General features: G+C 55.2%; 1 protein-coding gene across 4 annotated transcripts in view; it reads left to right on the top strand.

Moving 5' to 3' along the window:
- The first annotated feature begins 550 nt into the window (after positions 1–550).
- The window catches only part of OGDH (oxoglutarate dehydrogenase), a 40,534-nt gene continuing 13,875 nt past the window's right edge, over positions 551–27,209 (top strand). Inside the window, exons 1-6 of one of the 4 annotated variants that reach the window (XM_067312515.1) lie at positions 551–618; positions 5,705–5,953; positions 15,195–15,383; positions 19,309–19,411; positions 23,440–23,484; positions 26,443–26,558. In XM_067312515.1, the coding sequence (XP_067168616.1) occupies positions 5,732–5,953; positions 15,195–15,383; positions 19,309–19,411; positions 23,440–23,484; positions 26,443–26,558 (675 nt within the window). In that variant the 5' untranslated portion in view covers positions 551–618; positions 5,705–5,731. Of the gene's footprint in view, positions 619–5,704; positions 5,954–15,194; positions 15,384–19,063; positions 19,155–19,308; positions 19,412–23,439; positions 23,485–26,442; positions 26,559–27,209 lie in introns of all 4 variants that reach the window. The other 3 variants (XM_067312516.1, XM_067312518.1, XM_067312519.1) reach the window with 3 other exon arrangements.

Genomic DNA, 27,209 nt, shown 5'->3' with positions numbered 1-27,209 from the left:
ATTTGCATCCGCTTGACTCACCAGGCAGGAAATTACAGACAAACCCCCCCAAATTCCCCCCCGGGGAGGGGGGGGGGAGCAGCTGCCTCCTGCCCACCCGGCTTGGGCCTGCGAAGGCCCCGCGGGGCTGCAGGCGCCCCCCACCCCAGGGTGCCCCCACAGCCGGCTGCGCCCCACGGCAGGCGGCCCCGTGCCCTGGTGTTTGGGGACATAGGGGGGTGATGGCAGCTGGGTGGGGGACGGGTGCACTGTGTCCCCCCCCCCCCCAGGCTTCTCCCAAGGGCTGCAGGGGGCCACCACGGCGTGGGCAGCGCCATGTTGCAGAGGGCAAGTAACCATGGAGACGGCCCCACGGCGGGAGCCCCGCCCGCTAGGCGGCACAAGCCCCGCCCTTACGACTGGCCCTGCCCCCGGAGGGTTAGTCCCGCCCCCCTCTGCGCGCGCGCGGCGGGCCGGGCCGGCAGCGGGGGGGGCGTGGCCGCGGCGGGCGCGCGAGGCGGGGCAGGGCGGGGCGGGAGGCGGGGCGACGCGGTGACGCAGCGGGCGGGGCGGCAGTCGGCGGTTGGGGGCCGCTGTCAGAGCCGGAGCCGCGAGCGGGGCGCACGGACGTGCCGGCAGGTAGCGTGGGCGGGGCGGGGGCAGCCGAGCCGGGGCGAGGAGGGGACGGGGGGGCCCGGCCCGGTAGGGCCGTGCGGGTGGGCGAGGCGGCGGCGGCCACGCGCCGGCTCCCCGGTGTCCTTGGCGCCACCGCCCGGGCGCCTCAGGGAAGGGGGGGGGAGAGCGGCGGGGGCGGGGCTTGCGCTCGGACGGGCAGCGCGGCGCGGCCAATGGGGTGGCGGCGCGGCGCCTGGCGCCGCTCCCATAGGCGGTGGCGGGCAGCGGCGGCGGCGGCTGATTGGCGGGGGCGGGCCCGGCGGGCGCGCGCGCGCGCGCGCGTGAGGAGGGGGGCGCGCGCCCCCTTCCCCACCCCCCTGCCTCCCTCTCTCCCGCCACCCTCCCCCAGGCCCCACGTGGGGCCTTTCCGCGCGGGGCCGCCGCCGCCACCGGGCGCCCCCGTGGGGCGCGGCCGGGCCCAAGGTCACCCGGGCCGGGGCGGCGGCTCCCCGAGCCGGGCCGGGCAAGCGAGCAGCCGCCGCAGGGCCGCGCGGACCGGCCAAACGCCCCGTTTCCGCCGCCGAGGGTCTCGCGTGGCCCTGCCCGCGCCGCTGCTGCGCCTGCACCGCGCATATATCCTAATTTCTTCCTATATCGCCTCGGTTGGGGCGGCTTTAGGTCTGCTCGCCGCAGTATGTTAAAACCCACCCGCCGCTTTAACGCGCCTTTCGCCAACTTTTGGGGTGCGTGCGCGTGTTTTCAAACCCTCCCTTCCCTCTGCCAGTGTTTTGATAGTATAGTAATATGTCTGATATTTAATTGTCATGACTACCAGACTAAACACTGCCAGGGGGCTGACTCACTTGAGATGCTGTTGGATGCATACATTCATGGTATAGGGATGTTTTTGCCTTGGCTGTTACAGCAGGGTCACTTTCTTTCAGGCCCCAATACGCCGTGCTCCTAACAAAAAGTAGTGAAAACTGTCACTCTTCAGGCTTTGGCTTCTAGAATAAATAATAATAATAATAATAATAAAAACCCCAATGTCATTATATTCTCCTGCTAAACGAGCCCACGCATTTAACACTAGATAAAAGCTAGGATCGGTGATGCTTCGCAAGCGCTAGCCCCACTTGGGCACGCAAAAGTTTGCTTCTTCTCCTACTATTCTTTCCATACGTTAAGTTCGGCGTGCTGATTAACCGCTTGACTTTTCCTCTGATCAAGTATTTAATTCCTTCTTATCCTTTACTTAGCACTTTCGATTTTACAGCAATGCCCAATTAACTGTCTTCCGTGGCAGGTTTCGCTGCTTCGGGCTGCCAGAGGTCAAATTTAGTAGCTTAATCTGCTTTGCTCCACGGTATGGTGTTGAATGTATGAGCCCTTAATCTGTTATGAATATTCTTGTTGTTTGACCTTTCAGTGAAAACACAAGACCGAGAAGCGGGAATTTGAGTTCTAATCCAGCTTTAGCAGTAAGGGCCTGGTCAACGAGCAATGGATTTTGTTTTATTTTATTTTTTCTTAATACCACTTGACTTGAAGCAGGGTAACTTTGTGGCTGAAGCTTTTGTATTAATGTATTGTTCCCATATCAGTAATCTTGGGCTTGGTTTCCTGAGTCTTTGCTCCCAGGCGTTGTTACGCTATTTGGATTTAACGTGGAAACATCCTTGCTCCGATAGAGGCCTGGTTCGGCTGGGGCGCAGCCTGGACTCTCCCAAATCCTGGCGGCGATCCCTTTCCAGGAGACCTTCAAAGACACCGTGGTCCTGCTCGTTTTAGGTTGAACTCCCGTGTTGGGCACCCATGTTTTCCGGAGACTTCGCAGAGCCGCTGGGTGCTCAGCAGCACTGAAATCGGATACCAAAGCTAGAGACAACTTTGAAGCTTTAGTCCCGCCACGTTTTTTTTTCCGTGTGTGTGTGCCTAGGCATGGGCACGTGATTCAGCGTGCTCTCTAAAGTGTCCCTGTGTATTTGGCCGCTTAAAGCTCAGGAAGATGAATCATGAGCGGAGAAAACATCCAGCGGTCGTGCGACATTGTCGCGCTCGCTGGACTGCTCTTTGCTGCCGTTTCTTGCTGGCTTAAAGCGCTCGGTCCGTAAACTGAGCTTGGGTTTCTCCAAAGTCAGCTGTGGAGCGTGTCTTGACTCGCCGCAGAGATACGGCCTGAAGTGAGAGCGGAGTAGAAAGTGCGGATGGTCTTTCCTCCTGCTCCCAAGGAATCTGTGAAACATCTGGGCTCTTGTGAACTCCTAGAAGCAGCAGGGCGATCCCGGGCCTTCCTCAGGCTGGTTTAAATTTCTGTCCTGAATTAACATCTGCAACTAATGAGGGCCCAGAAATGCCGAATGCTGAAGTTCCCTGCACCTAAAAAGAGTTTTTCGTTGGGGTGCAGCTACCAGTCGCTATCTCCAACAAGTCCTGATGCTGCTACGTTTAAAGTTGCATCAACCCGAGCGCTCTTTGGACCAAAATCCCTGTGTTTTGAGAGGGAACGCTTAGCTGCTGCGGCGCTGAGTAGCTACAACGAGATTCAACAAGCCAGGTCTGGAAGCCTGGCTGATGAACCATTAGTACCAAAGATGTATTTCCTTCTTCTCTTCAGTTCAGTCTTGCACTTTGAAACTTCATTTTATCTCTTGAATGAGCGATGGCTACACTGACGTTTGCCTGCTGCTTATAAACCAGTAGGGAACATGGAGACGAGCCAGCTCGGGTCATCTCCGACCTTGGATCTTGCCTCTTGTGGGAGCAACTAAGTGGTCCTGGAGTCCGGGCAGTTGGAAAGTCCAAGTCCAAGGAGAGCTGTCCCCAAGTGCCAGCACTTCTGCCAAGGTGATCTCCTTCCAGTGCTTTTCTTTGGGCTCGCGCTGCCGTTCTCCGTCGGGTGTATTTAAGAGGTGGTTTTGTTAACCCTGCTTTTCTACACCTGCCTTGGTCACATCTCTGTAGAGCAGGAGGTTGTCCCACAGATCTCCAGGTTGCTTTTTCCCCCCCCACCTCATCCAAATTCTCTGCACAGGTCTAAAAGGGGAGAACCCCTGCCTAGATCTTTGGATCAGCCCTCTCCGAGCTTAGCTTTTAAGGGGAAGCGATGAAGTGATCTGTCTTGGAGCCCACATCCCAAGTCCTTTGCTCATGGATGGAGGAAACTGTACCAGAGCCATTTTGGCCGCCAGCGCACCTCCCCTTTGCCTGCGAGGGATCTTCACCTTCCCCATAGACGGTTGCTTCACATCTTCATCGCGACACGCGTACCAGTGTGGCTAACAAAAGACAACCTTAGCAAAGGTTGGGTGGTTTTAGGATCAGCAAAGCCAAGCTGGGCGGTGGTGAACGACGCATCACTGCCGGCGGAGGTGTTGGACGGCGTGTGGAGGTACAGCCGGTCCCTGCGGGCATCGAGGGGTGGAGGAAGAGCTTCGCGCCATCCCAGCAGCCCGACGTTCCCAAAGAGGAGAGAGCGGCCTGTGTTGAATCCCCCCGGAGCGTAAACCGCCTTGTCTCTGCTGGACTCTTGCTGTGGACTTGCTAACGGGGAAAAACACGCCCTGGATAGGTGAGGGAGAGAGAATAAAAGTTGGGGATCGAAGACGGAGCGTGCGTCCCCATGTCCTTCGCGCCCGAGACCGCGGATGAAGCGGCACGCGTCAGGTCGCCATTGAACACTTGCTCCCTTGGGAGCAGGGCGATGAAGGCCCTTAACGGTGCTACGGTTTGACTAGGGTTAGACTGAACGAGGCCAAAAGCGCGGTGACTGCCGAGTGAGTAATGCCGCAAAAATGGCCTCGAGAAGAGCCGTTCCAGTTCAGCTCTTTGCCAAACCTTCTAAATAGGAAAGAGAATAAAGGAAAAAAGCTTCCAAGCTGTGTTTATGTAACGAGAGCTGTTTTCCTGCGACTTGTGCGGACCTGGAAGGGTTCACGCTGTTGGGCTCTATGGGCTCCCCATGAGGCCGGGAAGGAAAATGTGACATTCGGCATTAAAATCTGGCTGCTAACCGTTTTTTTTTCCAGCGCTCGTCTGGGAAGGGTTGTCGTTTCGGGAGCCGGACGATAGGTATTTGTTCCTTAAGCTACTTCACCCAGCTTTTGCCCGTGTGCTCTTTCTAAAAGCACACACTTGATGCGAGGAGAGAAACTCTTGCTCCCCGTCAATCCCCTTTCCGCAGACTTGCAGCGTTGTGGGATTCGAACGCCCGAGTTATTTCCTGTTTTGTTTTGGGGTTGTTCTTCCGCTCCGCCGGCTCGGGAAGGTTGCTCGGTCACTGCCTTCCTGATGCTGAGCGCCTTCGAAGCGATCCCTGTTCCGCTAATGCCGGCCGAGTTGGGCGCTCCTCGTTTTTTGGCCGTTATTCCCGGATTTCACGTAGTCCCTGCGAGGCAACGAGCTTTTCTTGCAGGGCAGGGTCTCGAGGATTCGGATGAACCATTTCAAATCGAGTAAAATGAGCAGAGATGTGAGGGCCAAAGTCTTTGAGCGTCCGCTTTCTAGCGGAGTCTAACAGAGAAGCTTTTTTTTCTGTAAAAACTAGAGGACTCTCCGAGGAAGAATCAAAAAAAAAAAATCCGTCTTTCCAGCTGTTTTCAGGACACCGCAGCACCTCTTCGCATAGACGCTTCTCTCTGGCGTAACTCGTTTCCAAGACAGTAAAGTTGCCTGCAGTTGTGTGTGTTGTGAAAGGAAATCAAAATAAAAATTCACCCTTGGCTCGTTTCTCCGAGTGTTTTGAAGCAAAAGGGTAGGGATCACCGGGCAAAAGAGACGCTGTTGTCGCTCTGCTGGTAAATCCTTCCCCGTCTCACGTTGGGCCGGTCGAATGGAAGAGAGACTGGTCTATAGTGAGTTTGGTCTCGGCTTGGCATATCGGAGCCGCAGGCGGCTTTGCCAGCGGAGCGTGGCCAACCGTGGGCGAGCTGCATTCCCAAATTGTGCTTTCCTGCCCGGGGGGAGCGCTGATCTCCTCTGCAAAGTCCCTTCTCCTCCTCCTCCTCGGGGCCCCAAGCGCCGCACGAGGGCTGACGGTACGAGGGGGGCGGTCGGCGACCTGCGTTGCCTTGGATGACTTCTAAAACCTTTTCCCTTTCTCTTCCGACAGGAACGCGTGCGAGGCTACAGGACAAAAATGTTTCACTTAAGGACTTGTGCGGCCAAACTGAGGCCGTTGACGGCCTCTCAGACTGTTAAGACAATTTCCCAACACAGGCCAGCGGCACCCAGGACGTTTCAACAGATCAGGTGCTACAGCGCGCCTGTGGCCGCTGAGCCTTTCTTGAGTGGGACTAGTTCAAACTATGTGGAGGAAATGTACTATGCTTGGCTGGAAAATCCCAAAAGTGTACATAAGGTAAGGAGCAACCTCACCAGGATACCGCCTTCGCTTCCTCGCTTCCGGGTGTGTCTGTGTGTTTAAACAACTAAGGTCAGGTAAGTGCAAGTGTCCCCGGGAGGATTTCAGCCTGGTTAGTCCCGGATCGCCGTTCTGCCTCGTTTTTCTTGGAGAAGACAACAGCCGTAGCCTGAGCAGGAGCAAGGTGAAGAAAAGCTGCCCTGTTCAAGTGGGAATGTCACGAGCTCGCAGGACGCGGTCAGTGTGGAGTGCTCTGCCTCCGGGATCACACGTGGATACAAAGAAGAACGGCTTCTCCTGGGAATCTGCCTTTAACGAGCTCCTGATGCTTTTTCTCCCCTGCTCTGATGGCATCTTAGGAGGGTTTAATCCTTCAGTGGAGGAGAGCGGGAGGGTGTTTTTTCACATTGTGATTGATTTCCTTTTTGCTGTTCGCCTCAAGCCCCGGCGGCATTACCTGTTGAGGGAGACAAGCTATAACCGAGCTGACTTTGAGCTCGTGCGTGTAAAACCGGACGTCAAACAGCCGCCGCAGCCTGGGGAGGGGAGTTATTTCAGGCTCCTGCTCTGGTAACCAGAGAGCTTCCCACCTGCTGCTCCTCAACTTAAAACTGGGAAACCAACTTAGCCGCAGGCGGTAGGCGCAAAGGTCCGTCACGCCGATCTCGAGCCGAATTACTGCAGCTCCTCCAGCTAGGAGGCGGCCAACTTCCTAATGTAGGGCACGGCCCCGAGGGATTCGGTGTTGCTCTGGCCCTCGTTTTGGCGGGGCTGTGCTGGCTGCAAAGTACGGTCAGCTTGGTTATGCTTGCCAAAGCCGGGGGAGCGGAGTCTCCTTGCAGATCCAAGGAGGGGAAGCCGGTGAGATACAGCCGGCGTGTCCGTGTGCTGCATCGGCTGCGCTACAGGATGTGAAACCGTACTCGGAAGGGAACGGGAGGTGATGGCGTGCGGCCTCGTGCCTGGAAAAGGTCACGGGGCTGCTGCTGTGCGGTGCAAAGCACATCGTGTAACCGCCTGTGCGGTGGGTGAGGTCTTGGCTGAGAAGAGGATTTCTGAACCCCTGCTGTGTTTTATTTTTTCCCCGTGTTTCGTGAAGAAGACGTCGCTGTAGCGACTAAGTTTCAGCATTACCCGGGGAGTTTTTAGGACGGTTTTCTACCTGTCCTGATGTAGAGCGGGGATTTTCTTGGTTTGGTGGCACATGACCAGCCCGCAAACCAGGATGCAAATAGTAGATGAGCAGTCCAGAGCCGAGTAAGGAATTGCGCGTTCAAACACGTGTTGGCACTGAGCATGTTTTCCATGGCACTGATCCCGTGCGTCCAAAACGCGCGGCCTGTAGGGTGTTTGCTGCCATAAAGGTGTTAAGGTAGGATCAAAGCCAGGTTTTTGTGGACAGAGTTGACTTTACGCTGCTTTCTAGGCAAACGGATGGGCGAGCGAAGCGATGCAGGCCCTAAAAACCCCCAAATAGGTTATTTTGGGTTGTGCCATTTGTCAGATGGTGACTCGAAAGCTACCCACCGAGTGCACGTTTCTGTTCCCTGTCGCGTGGTGTAAACCAGGCCTTCAGAGGTGGCATATTGAATTAAGAGCTGCTGCACATCAGTCTAAACGCTATAGTCTAGCTCACTTTAAAATGAGGGAGGGTTATGCCGGGCTTGTCCCTGTGATAGGGTCTTCGAAGAGCCCTTGCTAAACCGCGAGTGCTCTTTGCCGGTCTGCAAACCCGATTTCAAACGCTGAATATCTCGCCAAACGGATGGTCGAGTAAACATCTCGACTAGCTGAGGCAGCCGCGCGAGGTGTGTTTGACTAGTTTTGGGGTCCTGAGGCCACAACGGACCTTTGGATCTTTTTTTGAGCCTCATCTCCTGCTTGCTGTAGCCCGCGTGGTTTCATCGGTTCACCTAGATCTAGGCAGGACGCGCACAGCGCTCTGCAGGGATCCTCGTGCAGGCTTAGCTGCGGAGGAATTGTGGAATAATTTAGGCCGGAAGGAACCGCGGGAGCCTCTAGTCCAAGCCTGTGCCAGCTTTAAGTTAAATCCAACTTCACGACTAGACCAGGTTGCTCAGGATCTTGCGCAGTCGTGTTTTGAGCATCTCCAAGGTTGGAGATCCTCCAGTCTTTCCAGACTAGGTCTAGCGTTTGCCCCTGCTCACTGTGAAGAGTTAGAGGTGTGTATTAGTTCCTGCTGGAAACAGATGTCCCTCGAAATGTTTTCGAGTATTTACAGCCGCTGCTCTCTAAGGTTTCCTTCCATTAAAAAAAAAATCGTGTCCCTGAACTTCTGCCTGTCCTGCCCTTTCGCTGATGCTCCATAAACTGAAAGAGCAGGAGTTTGTTCAAACCGACGTCTGTTTTGAAACTAGCCCTCACAGACCTGCAAAAAGCAGCCAGAAAAAGCAACGTACGCAAAGAGCAGCTCTCCGCAGCCGCTCTCCGGCGCGTGCGGTCCGCAGGCATGAAGGAAAGGTGCCAGCTTAGCGCTTCGGGGCAGTAACCGAAACCCTTAGCTGCAAAAGCAGAAAAGAATCGGAAAGTCTTGGCCGTGCACATAAAGATCAGAGGTGGGTAAAAATAGCTTTTGCGTTCTGGCTTTCGGGAGCGAGTTCATGCTTATACGTGCTCTGCCGGCGCGTTTGCACAGACGCTCCGGTTCCTGGCAGGCAGCTGCTCCTGGACGCTTGCACGGAGCTGGTAAGAAGCCCAGGCAGATGCACGGCGTGAGCGTGATCTCTAGCTTGGTGGAGAGGTTTCGTTGGCGGTTCCCCCAGACTGAACGGGGCCTGAACTTTCGTTTCCAGGCTAAATCGGTCTCTTCGTTCAGGTGCAGGGCTTTGTTTCGGCCCCGGAGGCCTGTATTCGAATTAGCTCTTTGGTGTTTCGAGTGTGGCTGCAAACGTTTGTGTGGCAGGTGCCTCCCTTGGGCAGTAAGAAAAGTAGTTTGAAAATGAAACAGGGTCCCCTTACTGCCAGGAAGCAAACTTGACAGTGGTAATAGAAAAAGCAAGTGGATTACGGGCTGCTTTTTGAATAAAACCAAGTTAGCATCCTGCTTAGGGGAAGGAAATCCAAATCGGGTTCCCAAAACTCCTCTGGTGAAGCCGGGACCTGCGGTTTGGCTTGAACTTTGCTGCTGGATTTCGTCTTTACCGTCACTGCAGCTTCCGCTGTTGCCGCCACTGGCTCGTCTCTGTCCTGGGTGAATCCCAGCTGCTTCCACTTCCTTTAAAACGCTGCCGCCGAGATCCCTTTGCAGCCTCTGGCTTTGCCCGTGTTCCCCCCCCACCCCTTTTTATTCTTGCCAAGCTGACCCTTTTCGCCGCCTCAAACGGGAGCTGCCCGTCTTTATTCGAAGGACCTTCATCGGCCCGCGGCAGCGCGGTCGGCTCCTCCGCGCCTCCCCAAAGCCTGGCTGAGGCTGCTGTCGCGTTCCCCCCAAAAAACCCCTCAATCCCTTTGGGTGCAGGGTCAGATCCTGATAATGCTGGAGCAACCATGGAGCCATATTTAAAAATATGCCGCCAGCTGGCGCGGCGGACGCGGGCTCTCGCGTCCCGGGACCCCTCGGATTGGACGCGCGGGGCAGGGCTAAGCGGATGGGCCGAAAGGTAGGGAGCAAACTTGGTTGGCTTCAAATCGCTCGCAAGCTAAACCTGTAAAACTAGTCTAAAACCCGCTTGGACGCCTTTGGAAGAAGCTGATAATGACTGTACGGCCCCAGAGCCGCCTTGCTATGCTAAATTTCCCCGGACAAAACTAATGCTTGTGCGAAGGGTGCAGACCTGGGTGAGTCCGGATCCTGCAGGGCTTCGTTGGAGAGTTTTGCAGAGTGACGGGAACGGAGGGGAGATGATTTTTCTTTAGCTGACGGAGCCTCTACCCCGGCTGTGCTCGCGCTCGGCCCTGGCCCCGCTACCCATCGCTCTGCTCCCGCCTAAGCGATTGAGCGGGGTTTGCGAAAAATCCCCTTTCGGATCATTTTCCCAAGGCGAGAGCTTTTGGAGGGTGGAATTGCCAAAAAAGCCGGGCTGCTGCGCCAGGCCTGAGCGTGGCTTATCTCTTCCCAGCGCAGAGCAGAAACTGGCTGCGAGCTTCCTTACGCCTATGGGAGGTTGGGCTGCTTTTTGCCGTCCCGGGCTTCGGGTTTGCCAGGGTTTCCTAGGGTTTAGTGGCCAAAAATCTCCAAGAACTTTACCCGGTGGACCAGTTTGGGGCTCTTGAGCAAAACGAATTCATTCCTTCCGTGCAGCGATTGCTGGTTTTAAATCGCAAAACATATTTAAGCGCTTGTTTAGTGCGGAGAAGGTAAAACAAAGCTATTTTATTTATTTTTTTTTTTTTTCCCCCCCCCCATGCTCTTTGGTTTTCAGTTTGAGCACCTGACTCGAACGAAATGAGCAACCAAGACCCGAGAAACGAGGCGTCTGGATGCCGCTTGGAAGCGGAAACATCGACTTTGAGGCCCCTTAATAGCAACGAGGCAAAACCGAGCTCTTTTATTCCCCCCCCGTCCTGCCCAAAACCTTGCGTTTGGATTTCGGGGCGGTTCTGGATGCTCCACGCTGTCGTGGAGGGGGGACGCAGGCTCTGCTTTTTCTCTTGGGAATAAAAACAAGCGGCGTATCCGTCTAGTACAAGTGGAGGGACGCGAAAAGATGGAGCCTCGGAGCTGCGCACCCTCGGCGAGGGCATCTGAGCCTGCTCGTGCTGACGTTTGGACTCTCCTAGCTTTGTGCATGTAAAAGTGAAATGGAGTTTGGGTGGAAAAAAAGAGAAAACCCTTTGGGTAGGTGGGACGGAGCACTCGGGGGTCTGCCGCGCAGACCAGCCTTCCCGGGAATACGGGATTTCTTAGCGCTCGGTTGGACGAAGCGGGTAGCGCGGGAGGCCAAAACGAGGGGGAGCCGCTGTAGCTTGCAATGAGCTGCTGGAGGCTTTTCCTTTAGGCGTGCGGATGTCGGCGAGGAAGAAGGGACATCATCGGTGTCGGGCTGGCCGTGCTGGCCGGCTGGGTCCTCCATTGGAGGAAGGCGTCCCCGGCTGTCACGAGCACAAGGAAGGTTGGAGGAGAGTAACCCGATTAGCTCCGTTGCCGCTGCTGCCTTCAGCGAACGCCGAATTCAAAGTCCTGCCTGCGATAAAGCAGGATAGCGCTGATACGTGAGCTCCTCCAAGGGCCTTTTGCCAAAAACCCTTCGGTAGCCCGTGCCGGAGAGAGGAGGGGACGCCTGTATTGGCATCCTTATTGCAGAACATCCTTGTGTTCGAGACGGCGTCAGAAACGCGAAAGCCGAGGCTTCGCTTATCGAGGCCGCGGCTTCGCGGAGGGTGAAGCCTGCAATAAAGTAGCCCGAAATACCCTATAATTATCTCGGGCAATAAAGCGTTTAGCGAAAGTACCTTGAGCTGACTAAGCCGCTGCCGCACCTTGTTCGGCGAGCTCAGGGCCGAGCTTTTTCTTTCACGGCAGAAGGAAAATTGCGTCTCGAAGAGGAAACGGTTTTGAACGGCAGGACCGCGAAGGCAACGACGGACCTGCGTCGCGAGCGGTCCGCTGCGCCTCTCGGGTGCGAAGCGGCAGCGAGCAGGGCCCGTGGGGCGCCTCCATTGTGGGGTATGGCTTGGCACTGCTGCTTAGGCTATCCTCAGTGCCCCGATATTCCCCGTTTTTCCCCCCCAAAAAATTCCCTAGCGCTGAGATCGGTTGCGGTAAGGAAGCACCGGAGTTGCACATCTGGATATAGGCACTGCTTGAGGTGGGCCAGCTGTTTTTTAAAAAAGAAAGAGCTGTAAATTGTTAGAAATACTGAGTTTGGGGTGTTTTTTTGTTGGGTTTTTTTTGATTAAGATGCATATTGGGCCCAGCAGCCTTGATAGGAGATGAAGATCCTCTTGCAGGCTGGCTTTAACCGCTGGGATTAACGGGATGAAGTGAGCGTTTCCGGAACTGAGCGTAAGATTCCTTACACGATGCTTAAATATCTAGGTGGGGTGAAACCATGTGCGCCCCGGAAAATCATCCTGGTTCGATAAGCGAGCTCCTAAAAGCTTTTTTTTCCGCTTCTGCGTGACTCAAATAGGGCAAAGAAACTGGGCTGCCCTGGGAGACGTGTCCGGACTAACAGGCAGGAGCTCGCCCTGCCCGCCGGTGGTACGTGCAGAGCAAAGGTTGCCATCTTCATTGCCTTGCGATAAAATCTAGCAGCTATAGCAGAGGGCCGTGCTGCCCGGTAAAACGTTCTGGTCTCGGTCACCAAGGTCTGGGCTCGGTACGTCGTTTCCCTTGCGAAAATCACCCGAAAAGAAAAGCTTGTTGTGTGGTTGCCCCGTTTCCCCATCCGTAAGGGCGATGGTTTCGCAGGTTTCGGGGGACCGTTTGAGATAGAGCGGTAGTTTGGTGGCTGCCGCCGGGGGTGAAATATCCCTCATCCTCCTCCTGGAGGAGGACGGCCTCATCCTGCGAATGTCCCGGCCGGCCAGCTCATCCTCCTCGCCTTCGCCCCGTCCCCGCGCAGCATCCAGTGCTGCTGCCAGGCGAGGAGGAAATCTCAGTCTCTCTCTCCCCCCCTTTTTTTTCCCCCTCCTAGTTATGATAACAGATGCTCCTGTTCCCTCTCCTGCCTCTCTCTGGAGGTTTAAGGTTGTTTAATGCACTGGAAAACCAAGCGTTGGGTTTTCTAGATTTCGTTTACGTTCCTTCGGTACCACCTGTTTCTAAATCTAATCGCCTTGCGCAGCCGCACGACGGGGCATCCGCGTAAATCGGACGGGCTGGAAATAGCTCCCTGCGGCACGTGGCTGCTGTCTGCACGGCTGGAGGAGCCCCGGTCCCTGGAAAACGCTCAGCGAAGGGGAGAAGAGCTTTGCTCTCCCTGCACAGGTTAGACGTGCTGGGTTTCCGCCGTCCATTGGCGCGGCTAGAGGAGCTGCCCGCCGTGGCACCCGTATCTCGAGGGCAGCGAGCCCGAAAGGACTTGTCGGCTCTAGCCGATGGCCTTTCCTAGGCCGTGCTTGCTTCTGTAGAGGCTCTGAATGCTGGTCCTTCTCCTCTTCCCCATATCCACTACGTTCTCTCCAAGCTTTTCATACATGGGCGCTAGCTGCAAGAGCCAAAACCGGCATTGACAGAAAAACGCTTGAAAGCTCAGAGGGGCTTTTTGGCGGTGGTGATTAGGAAACCCCCCTAAAATCCTGGAGTGAGCAGAATGATTTAGTCCTTTCCCCTAATCCCGGGTGCTGAGTGCTCGTTTGCTTGTTATCTAAGGGTTCCTGCTGTTTTAAAGATGACGGTGTCAAGCGTTGAAGCTTTTGGTTGGGGAAGCGTGTACAAAGTGAGCAGGTGATTTTTCTGCTGATAATAGAAAAGCTCACGTTTAACCTCAGCTGGTTGCCAAGAGGGACACGAGGTCTAAAGAAGATGGTCGCGGCGCCGCGCCAAGTCCTGACGCCTCTTTTCCGGCTCGTCGTGCCGGTTGTGCTCCTGCACACCTTGGGCTGTGCCTGGGAGGATCCCAGGCTCGATCCGCGGCTGGCTCTGACCTGGTTTTGGAGGCGAGGGCGGTTTTGACGCGCGTGGAGATGCCTCCAACCTGTTTTCCCGGCTGTTCTCCTGCAAAACAAGCTCTTGCCCAAGCCTTGGAGGAGGAGGAGAACGTACCAACTCGTAAAACCGAGAACATACCGACCCGTAAAGCCAAGAATGTAAGACGTCCCATAGACTAGGAGCCTGCATCTGGGAAAGGACCCAGGAATTTGGGGGGGTCACGTGGCGTAGAAGCCCTTGTGCAATAACACATATAACTATCTTAACTGTGCCAAGGGGAATGTGTGCAGAGGTGACCTCCTGCCTCAACTAACAACGCGATGGAGCTGGTACCGAGCACTATGTACAAAGCTGGTGTCAACGTTGCTGAAAGGCTGGTGAAAAATTGGAGAGGGGACAGGAGAAAAAAAAAAAGCCATTGCTACGTCAGGGCTGGACACACTTTGGGACTTGGATCTCGATCCATTTAGACTGCGGATGAGATTAAGAAGCGTATTTAATTACAGGGTAAAAATATCTTCCAGAAAATATTGTGGGTATTAAATAGCAGTCTCCTGTCCCGGAGAGAAGGGATGAAAACCTGCAGCCAGGAAACGGGAGAGTCCCAAAACGGGACTTCTTACTCGGAAAGAATAAGAGCTCGATAGCTAAGCCACCGAGCCCCACGTTTGGCAGTGGGGACTTGGGTCAGACGTGGGCTCTGAGTAAGTCCTTGCGCTCCAGCCTGTGGCATCTGGGTGAAACGTGAGGACCTGTGGTGGACAGCAGGTCCGGCTAGTTGGTCTCCTCGACCTTTTGCCAAGGAGGGGGAATGGAGTTGTTCTCCTCTCACTACACACAAGAACCAGCTCCCAGTCCTAAAACCCGTTTATTTGGAATTAAATGCACAACTGGAGTTCCTGGGAAAACTTATTTTTTAAAGAACTTCTCAGAATGCCATTTTTAAGCCTAACCAAACAACCGCTTAGTGCAGCCATCACCTCACTTGGCCAGAAACGATGACGTGTGGTTTCATTGGGTTTAGTCGGGGAAGGAGAAAGATCAGCTGCTTGCCCGGTTCTGCCCCGCTTGTCCTCTTCACCGTGTCTCCTACCAAAAGAAATGATCGAGATGGATGGAAAAAGGAATAACCGTGTAACCGAAACAGCGTAAGAGCTTTAATCCTTTCATGTCCAAATTCAGTCTCACGTATTTGTTTGCCAATTGTCTCTCCAATGAAACCTGAAGGCCTTGGGGTGGTGGTGTCTTCTCCAGCACCACGGATTATTTTTGTGCGTGTGAATGCTGTAATGCAGAAAAGAGGGGTTTGGGGGTGGTTTGGTTTTGTTTTATTATTTCTCTGCTCCTGCACCATGTCGTTAATGTGCAGAGGTTTTTCCTTAGCGAGGCTGTAGAGGCACCTGCTGACTCTTGGCCAGGCTGGTGCACCTAAGACTTTGGCAGTAGCTGGGTGGTCTTTGGGCGCAGGTGGGAAGGAGGCGGCTCTGTCGCCTGTGGATTTTCTTCCCTCCTCCTCCAGCCCTGCAGCTCGTCTCTAAAGGCTGCTGCGACGATAGAGATGAGACCGCAGCAGCTGTTTCATCCTGTGGTAGGGCACTGGAGCGAGGAGGTGGTGTTTGGATCGCGTGTGATGAACTTGTCACCTCTTTTTTTTTCCCCCTTTTCTTTCCCCCTTTTTTCTAGTCGTGGGACATCTTCTTTCGCAACGCCAATGCTGGAGCTGCTCCAGGCACCGCTTACCAAAGCCCCCCTCCACTGAGCACCAGCCTTTCCGCCCTGTCACAAGCACAGTTCCTGGTTCAAGCACAGCCCAACGTAGATAAGCTGGTGGAAGACCATCTCGCCGTGCAATCCCTTATCAGGGCATATCAGGTAAGGAGACCCCGCTGCGCCAAGGAGGAGCTCGCTGCCCGTAGAGCAGCGAGTGCGGCTTTCTGGGCGCGCCGTCACTGAACGAAGAGGGAGACGGGAGCAGCTCTGCTGATGCCCTGCTCCTTCGGTAGCTCGGTACGGCACTAAAAACGCCCTCCGTTTAGTGCATTTAATGCCTCTGTCTGTTTTGCATGGAAAGCGCGCGGGCTGAGCGCCCGCTCGCTGGTCTCCCTTATTTTTAACAGCAGTCGCTGACCTGTTGGGGCAGATGCATCAGCTGATGCTTGCGCGACAATAGGCAAATTAAAGCTATTGTCACCCAGACAGAGCAATTATCATAGCACAGTTGGTTATTATCCCCAGCCCAGGAACTGCAGAGAGAGACAGAGAGCTTTTCCCATCCCCAAACTGTTTGGCGTTTTGAAAACTAGCCCCTAGTGTTATATTCCTGTGGAGCTGCTTATCGTTTCCCACTTCCTGCCTAGCTCGAAACTGGTGCAGGACGGGGATCCTGTTTCCCGTATTTCGGCTGTGTTCTTGCTAGATCTTCTGACGTCCTAAAATAAAAGTTCAGGAAACGTTTCCTTGCGATTTGCAAACTGGAAAAGGGCCGTGGCGCTGCCAGCTCCTGAGACATATTTAAAACCTTCTGCTGACTGATGTGTTCAGACCGATGCTGCCAAAACCAACCTTTCAGGAGAAAGCAGAAAGGAAACATCTAAAGCAGCAACGCGCGCATAAATGATATGACCAACACTTAGCTTGAGAGAGCGTTTAGATGTGTCCACATCTATGTCATTCTTTAGCTTTTGGTTACGCTCTGGTCTGTCAAGCAGGTGCAGCCTTTACTGGTGGCTGTACTGGGAAGGTGACAAGCCCGACCGCCCCGGAGGCGATCTGCTTTTTAACCGCTGTCTTGCTACAAAAAAGCACCTGCTGCAGATCAGGAACCTGCTCAGATATTGGGAAAAATCCCATGTACTAGGCAACAGTAACACGATAAATGCAGCACTGGGAAAGTCCAAAGGTCTGCGCGGCCTTGGACTCTGCTGCCCGGCTCGAAGGCGGCGCGTGCGCCTGGCTCGTGTCCGCGGGGAAGGACCGCAGCCAGCGCTGGGGCGTTGCTCTGCTTTGCTTTAACGAGCTGAAGCTGGAAGCCGCTCAAGAGGGCCGTGAATCTCGCCTCGTGGCTCACGTCATGGGAAACGATCGCCCTGCCGGCTCTGGTCAGCTTTGACTTCTCCCAGCTGGCTGTTTTTAATACCGCGCGGCCCTAAGCGGTGCAAAAAGCGGGCAGACGCCAAGTTAAAACAAGTGGTGACTGATGCAGTTGGAGGCAGCAACTCCGTGACAGCGATTTGAATGCAAAATCTTCAACCTCCTCTGCATTCCCTTCGCTTCCCTTAGCTTCTGAAACGGCAGCGTTGCGAGGCGGTTGCTCCTGGCCTCGTTTTTTCTAACATGGCTGTACTGAGAAATCTGCCTCCATTTCTACACTGGTGTCGTACCGCTGTAGCTACAGTGGAATAAACCTGTATGGATACTCTGGCTGTAGCATGCCCAGGCAGGGAAGCTCAGCATAGAGCGTGGAGGTATGAAAGAATACGAAGGTAAGAAGCCCTGCCTGTGACGTGTAACCTATTTAAAACGCCAGGCAATTAATTTCTTAAATTGGATTGAGCTCTAATTATAGGTGAGCGGTGACCCCGCTGTGCTGCGGTTCTCGGTGGCACCGGCGACGGCCGGCTTCTGAATTGTAGCAGCGGTCGCGTGCCCCATCCATGATTCCCTTTTTCAATAACGGCGGCCGTCTCGTTTTGAGCTGGGGAAAACAATCCGCCTTTGTGCCGCTGTAGCGGAGGCGGTCGCGCCACCCACCCGGCTGGATCCCTGCCGCTTGCTGCCCTCGTGGCTGCCTCCGTGGTAGCGCTCCGCAGCTGGTCCGGCGCGAAACACGGCTCCCGCTGGGAAAAGACCTTCTCCTCCTTCCCACGCCGGTTTGAGGACTTGCCGAGCGCCCGAGGGGACCTAGAAACACAGCGAGCGGCTTTGCAGAGATCCTGCGGCATTCGGTTCCTTCTTCGTAGCCGTTTCCCTTGAAGCTGACGGCCCGATTTTGGGCACTTTGGCTGGCAAAACTGCAAAAATCCTTTCCCAAAATCCTGGGGATTGGATACGAATGCCGCGTGGCCACCTCCAGGCATGTCGGTGGGATCCGTAGTGTTTTCTGGTGAATAAGGTCAGGTCAGTAAACCTGTTTTATAACAGAGATTTAGTATACAAGAGATTTTTTTATAACTAGGTAACTCTTTTGATGACTAAGAGCATAATTCAGTATTTAGCTTTTCAGGGCTTAAAATACACCACATTTTCCATACCATATACCTATACCATAGTAACAGGCAGTGTAGCCTGTCCTGCTGGAAAGGATAGCTGAGCCCAAAGCTTCCAGAACCGGAGCCGGTCAAGAAATAAGCTGCGGTTCGCCAATTTGAGAGCACGGGCCGTTGAGGTAAAGCGAGCCTTGCCCAGCGAGATGTCCACCATCGGGGAAGGGGAACGTGGCTTCAGACTGGAACAAAAAAGGTCTGAATCGAAGCCGGCTTGGAGCAGTGGAAGAAATAAGTGACCTCCGTAGGTTCAGGCATCTGTAACTTAGGAAGCGGATCCCTGCTTGGAGGGTAGCGGTAGATGTTGAAAGCAAAAGTTACTGACTCAGAAGTTGCAGGAGCAGCCGAGAAGCAGGTAAAGAGGCAGGTAAAGAGGTTTTTTTAGGTTAAACACACAGCTACAGCTACTGAACGCGAACACGGGACAAGCAACTCGCTTCCCACGTGGCACCGTGCATCGCGCTGGAAGGAAAGCGGTGGCTGCGGGCAGCACCCAGCTCGCCGTCTCCCGCAACGCCTCCCCATCCATGGTCTCCTGGAATTACTGCTGTTGGTGGTGGGACTTCTCTGCACCAGGCCACGGTGGTATGGAGTCACCTGGCTCAGTCGGGCACCGAGCAGATCTGTCAAATCCTCAAAACTGGCTCTTAATTTGCGATGACGCTTAAGAAGAAACAACCAGTGTAGAGCTGTTGCCGCTGCAGAGAGGAGATGCCTGTTTCTACAGCTCCGAGAGCGCTCAGGTTGGCAATCGGACCTACAGACCTGAATTGTGGCAGGTCTCTGCTTCACCCCAACACGATCCCCTTTCCCCCCATCCCGCTAAAGTCAAATATGAAGCCTGGCTTCAGACCCAGCACCAGCGGATGCCGCAAGTGGCAGTTGCGGCTTGGAGGAGTCCGTATGCGGGTGCCGGGAAAGGAAGCGTCCCCGCAATCCTGGGAAGTGGGGAGGGCCGGTTGGGGGATGCGGGGTTACGCGGGTGGAAATCAGGCCTTCTGCAGAGCCCTTATAGCATGTCGCCTTCTTCCCAGCACGGGCAGACCTCACCTAAGCAGCTTCTCCGGGCTTTACTATATTACTTTACTTTATTAACCCCAAAATTGGGGTTAATAGCTAGCCCGTGGCAAAGAACGGCGGGCTGCGTAAATGGGCTGGGTCCCTTTGGTCCAGTGGCTCTGCAGGAATCCTAAAGAGGGAAAATATGCATGTTTTTTTTGTTTGTTTGTTTTTTACGAAAGTCTCTTCAATTAACTTGTTTTAATAACCCGTCTGTGTTGTTGCTTCCAGGTCAGGGGTCATCACATTGCAAAGCTTGATCCTCTCGGCATTAGTTGTGTAAATTTTGATGATGCGCCAGTAACTGTTTCTCCAAACGTCGGTGAGAATTACTCTGCAAATTAATTCTAATGTAATTTAACTTTTTTACCCCTCCCCTCTTTTCTTTTCCTCCCCCCCCCTTTTTTTTTTCTCCCTCCCCCCCCCCATCCCTTTTTGGCATCTGTTCTCCCATCCATTCCTGGCCCATTTCATAGATTCGAGGGCACCATGTAGCACAACTCGACCCACTGGGCATCTTGGATGCGGATCTGGACTCGTCCGTTCCAGCCGATATTATCTCATCCTCAGACAAACTGGGTGAGGGCTTTGAGAGCAGTTAGTGCTGCATCGCTTGAGCTCCTCTCTCTTTCACGGCTTCGTAGGTAGAGCGCTTCGCCCGTACGGCGGCGAGGGGAAAGGTCTTAAGTTTCCTTAGGAATGATCACTCTAAATTTGGGGTGGGAGCGCGAGCTGCGCCCGACGGGCAGCAGCGGTGCAGTTCTGCCCCCCTCTGGCTGTCGCGGCGAACGGGGATCGCGGCAAAACCCTCCCGCTCGGGTCCTCGTTCTCCGACGAAGGCTAATCAAGTTGCCCTCGCAACCGAAGCGGTTGCGCCCGCGGGCGAGAGGGTTTCGCGTTGGCGAGAGCGCGAGCTCTCCCCCCTCCCTCGGCATCCCTTGCCGCCCGTACGGGGCGGCGCTCGGCTGTGACGGTGCCCTGGCCCTTTTTGCTCCCAACTTGCTGCAGGATCTTCTGATCCGTTAACGGCCCCCCCTTTTTCTTTCCTCCCCCCCCCCAAAGTCTGAGCACCTACCAGTGATCATGCCAAGGAAGCTTTGGGATGCGTTCCCGTCGCGAATAGAGAGGTGGAAATCCCGGCTCCTTCGGATGCGCGATGCATGGGTGTTGCGCAGGAGGAGTGTGTGCGATGCCTCCGCCTCGAGATCCTAATCCGAAAGCGCTTCGACTCGGCGCCTCTAAACACGCTTGAATTTTGATCTCCGTAGTACGCTGCCGTTCTTCCAGCCTAGAATAGGTCGCGGCGGCTGAGCTCTGTCACCTCGCTGGTGCTTTCCGAGGGTTTTTACCCCCGGCACTGGGAGCGCTCTTACGAGGCATGCTTCTAACTTAGCGTAGAGCAACCGTCATGATCACTAACCTCGCGTAACTGCAACAGCCGATCAAAATATATGGTGCATGTAAAAGAACTTGATTACTTGTCCGATGAACTTGGTTATCCCGGCTGGAGCGCGGGAGCTCGCCGCGAGAGCGGCGCTGCCGCCGGCCCGAAGGACAGGTAATGCAACCGCGGAGCGTTTTGGTTCCGGAAACGCCTGTAGCTGAGGCTGGGGATGGAGTTTTATCGCTCGTGGTACTTTCCCCTTGTAGGCAAAAGCCCGTTTTGAACTCACGTTTCGTACTGGATTACCTGGATTGGGAGAGATAGAGAAGGAATAATAGCTTTTTGCTGTCCCAGCTTGCTGGATAGTGGGGAAACTGCTGCATCCCCAAATTCAGGCTTTTGACCTTATCCGGAGGGAGAAGCCCTGGCCTGGGTCTTGGGAGCTGGCAGACTCCTCCGGGTTGGAGCAAGCCCCGTCCCTGGGCCCTTGCAAAGGGAAAAGATGGGAAGATGATGACTGCAAACCCAAATACAGGAGAGGAGACGAGTCCCCGTAGCTTGTGCTCCCCTTTCGAAGGGGAAGCAGGGCCCGCGCGAAAGCTGGCGGTGGCCGCGGTGGGGTTTCCCTAGCGGGAAAAGGGAGCTGTGATTTGGGAGCATGGTTATGGCGCTACTCAATGAGTCGCAATACTAGCAGAGGGGGAACAAGTTGAGAGGGGACGTAGCCGCCGAGGGCCGAAGCAAATGGTTTCCGCAGGGCTGGACGAATAGCAGCATCGTAGCTGTAACAAAATCTAAGTAAAGCAACGCAAACTCCATTTTTTTTCCTTGCTCCCCCAGTGTGAGCAGGCACGAGCCCTGCAGCATGACCCTTTTCTATTTGTGGCTTTTTTTTTTTTAACCGAGATATGTCGCTGCAATGCCTGGTGTCGATTTAATCACCAGGAACCCGTGCGCTCGTAGGAAACACGATGAGCGAAGGAAGTTCGGGGAAGAAGCCGTGCCGCTAACCTCAGCGGCTAGTTGACGCTGGGGTTGTGGCCCTTCAGCTGGTAGGACCCCAGGTTCAAACGGATGCGTCTCGCGAACGCAGGGTCTTTTTGCCTCGCTGTGAGTATTATTTATTGCTGAACGGGGGCTTTCCTCTTGCATCGGCAGTAGCAGATGGAAGACGCATCTGCTAAACCTTAAAATAAAGTCGGCAGCCAGAGCTTGCTGACACCGTTCGGTCAAAGCGGCGGCGGAGAGCGCCGGCGCGAGGTTTGCCAGCGCCTTTAGCCGGGCACGCGATGTCCTGGCTGTGCAGCGGACCCTAAGGACACGCTGCCGCGCTCGGCGATTCGCTCGAGGGAGCAGAGCTCGGCGGAAGAGGCGCCGTTCTCGTAGCCCTGCGGACGAACGCTGGATGAACGCTGGCCTCTCTACGCCTAGCTAAACCCCAGCCAGCAGCAAATTCCATGTGGCTCCGTGCAGGGCTTTTTCCTTAATTGGCAACAGTCTCCGGCACTGCTGCGCAGGCCCGGATCGGTGAGAATTGCTTTTTTTTTTATTTTTTTCCCTAGTGTGGTTTGCAACCCGGCGGTTCAGAGCCGTGCCATCCAAAAAGCTCCCCGCGCTCCCCGTGCCGAGCTTTGGGTGCGAGCTAAGAGCAGCCCTGGCCTTGGGTGCTCGACGGCACAAGGATCCCCTGCGCTAGCTACAACTCTTCTTCCTAGGGTAGCATTTGCTTAGGATCAGCTGCAGCTGGCTTGTAGAGAAAGCCGATTCCTAAGCGAATCCTGCTGGCTTTTCGCTTCGAAAGAGCGTTTCTTCGCACTTGGGCTGCAGTTAATTTGCAGGGTAGTTAATAAGTGCGGTGTGGTTTTTTTTTTGTTTTGTTTTGTTTTTAAACCCCATCCTGGAAACAATCTGGTTTCCTATTCGGGTGCGGTGAAATACTTAAAGGTCAACTTTTGGCGGTGGGAGCTGGGCCGCTAATGGCTTAAACTGGCCGGGCAGTGCCGGTAAATTCGGAGCGTGGCAGGGCCAATCTCCAAAATGGATCTCGCTCCTCCATTGCCTTTTGTTTAGCTGCTTGCTTTCGTCCGGTTTGGAAGCTCTCTTTTTCGGATTAAGTAGCCTGCCCTTTGCAAAAATCGTAAGGGTGAGGAAGGCTTTCCCAGGGGGAATGCGGGGACGCAAGCCAGGCGCCCCGGGAGCGACCGCGGGATAGGGCTGCAGAACCAAACCCCTCTTTTTGCTTTTTCCTGCTCTTCTACCGCAGCCGATCCGGCCTGGTAAGCGCTGTAAAACAAGAAACCGAGGCGGCGCGTAGCTCGGCACGCCAAAACCCAGGTTTTGCCTGGAAAGCCGCACGCGTCCGTGTGTCCGTCTGTGTCTCTGCATAGCGGCGCTGTTTAGGCACGTCTCGGCTGCGCTTGCAAAATCCTCCGATCCATCGAGCTGCCGTCGCTCTGTCCGGTAAATGTGCTTTGGGTAACCATGCCCGAGCCCGGAAAGGAGCTGGAGAGGAGGCGACTTCGGCGGCTCCCGCGTTGCTGCGGCTCTCGGAGCGGCAGCCTGCGAGCCGGCGCGGTGCGAGTCGTCCTCCGACCCCTGCGGTTAGGCCTGGGTTGGAGGAGGGCTTTTGAACGGTGCTTTTTTCCCCCCCCCCTTTTTTCCCCTCTTTCTTTTTTTTCTTTCCCCCCCTCTTTTCTGCAGAAAGCCTCTTTGCGCAGACCACAGAGCAACATCGTGCCCCCCCCTCCCCACGCGTGGGGGCATCTCGCTATCCGTCTCCCTCGTTAACATCCCGCTCGTGGCGGGGAGATGCCTTGGGGGACCTCCGGTCCCAGCCGGCGCCGGCGACCGTGGCGCCGTGCTGCTTTCCCGCGCGGCAGAGGAGATCTCAAACCATGCAGCCCAATTGCTACCCAGTGTCTGATGCCCCCCCCCTTCATCCCCCCCTCCTCTCGCCTCCTTTCGGGGTCCCCCGAGACCTTTCCACCAGGATTTCTTTCACCATGTAGCCTGTAGTCATCTTCCATTCCAGCCCTTCTGCCGCCGGTGGTTTTTTGACTGTATTTTCGAATACTGTATTTTGGAACTTGTGCTTTCCATGACTAGTTTTCACGGTTCTAGGTAATTTTTTTTTTTAATTTTTTTTTTTTTCCTTTACTAACTTTGACTGCGTCTCTCTATCTTCTCCCTTCTGCCACCCCTCCCCTTCCCCTGCCCGCCCCAGATCTTGCAGTGTTCAAGGAGCGGCTGCGAGTGTTAACAGTAGGAGGTATGCAAATAATGAGCCTTTAACCCTCTGGAGTGCAGGACTCTCTTTGAATAGGTTATTCTGGGCATGAACCGAGCCGGTAAAGCGATTTCCCCCCCCCCCCCCCTCCTGTGTCGCACCCAGTCTTGAGTTCTGTAACGGGTTTTAATTTGTCCGACTCGAAGGCTCGAGCCAGGCGCTCGCTTTAGCGGCGCTTTACCCTACGGAGGTGCCTCGTTTGGAGCCTCGCTGGCCTCTCCCGTCCCGCCTGTTTGCATGCCTCGCTTGCCGGCGCACACGTTTTAGCGCCGTCGTTTAATTTTACGAGGCCTCGATCTCCCCGCGACGGGTTCGAGCCTGCTTTTTTTAAAAAAAAAAAATCAAATCGCCCTTTCACATCCCGGGAAGGAAGGGTGTTCGAAAGCCCCGGCCCCTCTCGCTTCTGACCGGAAAGGTTAATCCGTTTTGGGTGCTAAAACAGTCCTTTTGGTCAGCGGAACAACGTGCGTCTGTTAAGCGTTTGGTCTCCTCCCGACCCGCAAGCAACTTTGCCCTGTTTTACCCCAGGGACGATTTTGCAGCTAATTCCCAGCCTTTCCCGGTGCATTCCTGTTCCTTGCTGCCTATAAACATCAGCAGCGCCCGAACGCCGGAGGGTTGCAGCAAAGCAGAGGCAGAGACACCCAGACCCCTGAAAACCCCTTTCTAAAAAGGAGGAAAAAACCCCGAATCTTAAAACTGCAGGAAACGTGAGCCGAAGCCCCGGGGAGCTGGTGAAGCCGGAGCAGCAGCGCGCAGTCACGGGAGCCGCAGCGAATTCCCGAGGCTGCCACCGAGGATTAAGAGGAAACTCTGCATGTGCGGATACTCACTCCAGCGGCGGCGAGAGCAGGGATCCCCTGCCGGGAACGTACGGCGGAGCCTCCAGCACCCCTCGCTCCGATGGTTTCCGGCCGTTTGCTGCTTCAACAGCAGCTTTGCCGCCGCCTCCCAATCTCTCGACGCGGTCGAAAGCGAACGCCGAATTGAGCAATGCCCGGCCAAAGAGCGAGGCACGACCTCCGAGATAAAGTCCAAGAGGCGTGAGCTCCGCAGGGCCAAATTTTCGCCCCCCCCCTTTTTGGGCGGCGTGCTTCCTCAGCCGCGGCTCTTCCCGCTGGCATGGGAAATGCCCCTTGCACAGCTCGGAGTCACTTTTCCTTAGCAAAAGCCGGCGTCATGTAAATTAAATAACCTTCCTCGGACCTGGCTGGGCTCCAGGGAAATGCTGACACCCCCCCGTAGCCGAGGGCGGTTGCCGAACCGACCCCTTGGATCCCGCCTCCCTGCCGAGGAGCGGGATTAAAACAGCTCCTTTAAGGTCTGTTTTGCAGCACGTGTAGCAACATACGGCATATTCCTCCCCAAAAAAGGGGTCCTCGGGACAACTCAGCCCCGTTTCCAATCCAGTTCCCAATTAAAAAGGGATTCGAGACTCCCAGTCCCCTTCCCAGCTCTGCTTCTGCCTTGCTGCGTTGATTTAGGAAGTTTATTCCTCTCCCTCCCTCTCCGAGCCTCAGTTTCCCTACAGGCAAAACTGAGCTTGGGCAGCTCGTCCTGGTGGTTTTTTGAGTGCCGCGGAGCTGCCGCCGGGCTCGTTAATAAGCTGCTGATCTTTTAACGGCGACGCACGGGACGTTTTGGCCGCCGTTGTAAAACGCGGCATCCAGAGCTTTACCCGATTTATCCGCTGCTCTTCGGGAATCTCCGAAAACAGGCCGGTTCCCTATCAGTCCCAAGGATGCTGCAAGTAGGTGCAAAATACAGCTCGCTAGCGCATTTAATTGGCTTTAAACAAAAAAACCAACCAATTCGCCAAGTGTAATCGTGCAGTTGCTGCTCCCAAAACGAAACCCTCGCCTGCCTTCAGCCCTCGGGCAGGAAGGGGCGTCCGCTTTCGTAGCACAGCGGCGCGACCGAGCGATCCCGCTCAGAGGCGATTTTGCACCGTGACCCAGGCAGGAACGCGGCTCCCGTAGTAGATCGATCCAAAAAAGGACCCAAACCAGCTCGCCTCGGCCTCACCCTCCACCGGCAAAAGCGCGGAGAGCGAAGCTGGCCGCCAACACGAGTTGCGGGAGCCGCACAAGCCTCGGGCACCGTCCTCTGAGCGGGACCCCGGCGGCGCTTAAATTACCCTCCCGCGGAGGCAAAACTTCCCCCGGCATCCTCGGCCCTTTGGAGGAGGAGGACCGGCTCGCTGCATCCGAGCTGCAAATTGGGTCGCCCCGGCTTCGGCAGCTCCGGTGCCGCCGGCGAGCCGAGAGCTCCCGGCTAAACCGCGGCCAAATTACAAGGCTCCCCCCGGGCTGAGCTATTCAGGAGAGTCCGCTGCCGAACCCTGAAACTGATGCCGTTTTCTCTGTCTTGCTTCCCTTTCTCTCTCTTTTTTTTTTTTGTTTTTTTCCCTCTTTTCCTTTGGGTTGGGCTGTCTTAACCGTTTCCGTGCTCTGCTCTGACCCCTCGTGTGTTTTTTTTTCATTCCGGACACGCGGTGAAAATCTGTCTTGCTCAATGACGCCTGTCGATCCCACTCTTTTTATTTCTGCTCCTCTCTGTTTATAATTCCCGATACATATATATATATATATTTTTTTTGTGTTCTGTGGGCCTCAAACTTCCTGATTCTGGCCCTGGATTTTAATTACCAATTTACATGCATATATATCGCTTTGTGTTTCGTTTCCTGACGTTGCCTGCGTTACTTTTCGTAATAACCTTGTTGTTCTCGTGCTCGACGTCTGTCGTTTAATTGCTGCTTGGTTTTTATCCATACGAACCTCCTTCATGCTTATTTTTGGTTTTGTGCTGCTTTTTTGTTCCCTCCCCACCTCTCCCAAACACACCCGGTTCCCGTGCGACTGTGTCCGACGACCCCCCGTTCCCGTCCTCCCCTTCTCTCTCTTGCTTTCGCTTGTCCCACCCGTGAAAATCCTGCAGGCTTTTACGGGCTGGATGAATCCGACCTCGACAAGGTCTTCCACTTGCCCACGACCACGTTCATCGGAGGAAACGAGTCGGCTCTTCCGCTCCGGGAAATCATCCGTCGACTGGAGGTAAGGAGCAGCCGGGAGGCTGGTGGGAAACCTGTTTGCAGCCCAGGTTGAGGGCAGAGGAGCAATTGCTCTCCGAAAGTTTCTTCTCTTCTTTTTTTCTCCTTGCCCTGCGGAGGGAGGGGAGGATTTGCCTTCTCTTCCCATCGCTATTTCTGGATAGCACATAAAGCGCTCCCAGCTTTTCAGGGGCGGCAAGGAGCTGTTATCCCTCGGCACATCTGCTTGTGCTTCGCTCCCAAGAGCAGCCCGGGCTCCCGACCGTCCCTTTCCCCCAATCCCTGGGACACCCTGGTTGTCCACCGCGTTACGTGCCGGCGTTATTCCCCCGCTGGCGCTCGTGCTGCTTGGATCGCTGCGGCGTCCTCCCCCTGACTTTGCAATCCTGCTCCCGCTTTTTTGGGGTTGGGAATTACGCTGCTGAACCCTCGCCCCGCTCTTGGCAGCCCGGCGTTAGCCCTGTTGCCTCTGCTCGCCTGCGGCTTCGTCCGGTTTAAAACAGCAAAATGGTGCTAGGAAAGCGCAGGAGCAGGCGGGAGGCAAGCAATAGCTCGCGGCTTGTACCCGGCTGCCCTCGGAGGTACCGGCCGTGGAAGCGGTGTCCCTTTTGGAAAGACTTTGCCGCTGCTGGGGTTTTCAGCTCTCGGAGCAAGT

The sequence above is a fragment of the Apteryx mantelli genome, chromosome 29, assembly GCF_036417845.1.
Source record: "Apteryx mantelli isolate bAptMan1 chromosome 29, bAptMan1.hap1, whole genome shotgun sequence".
NCBI classification, from domain to species: domain Eukaryota; kingdom Metazoa; phylum Chordata; class Aves; order Apterygiformes; family Apterygidae; genus Apteryx; species Apteryx mantelli.
Note: the sequence above shows the minus strand (reverse complement) of the source record. Positions and strands in the feature narration are given on the sequence as shown.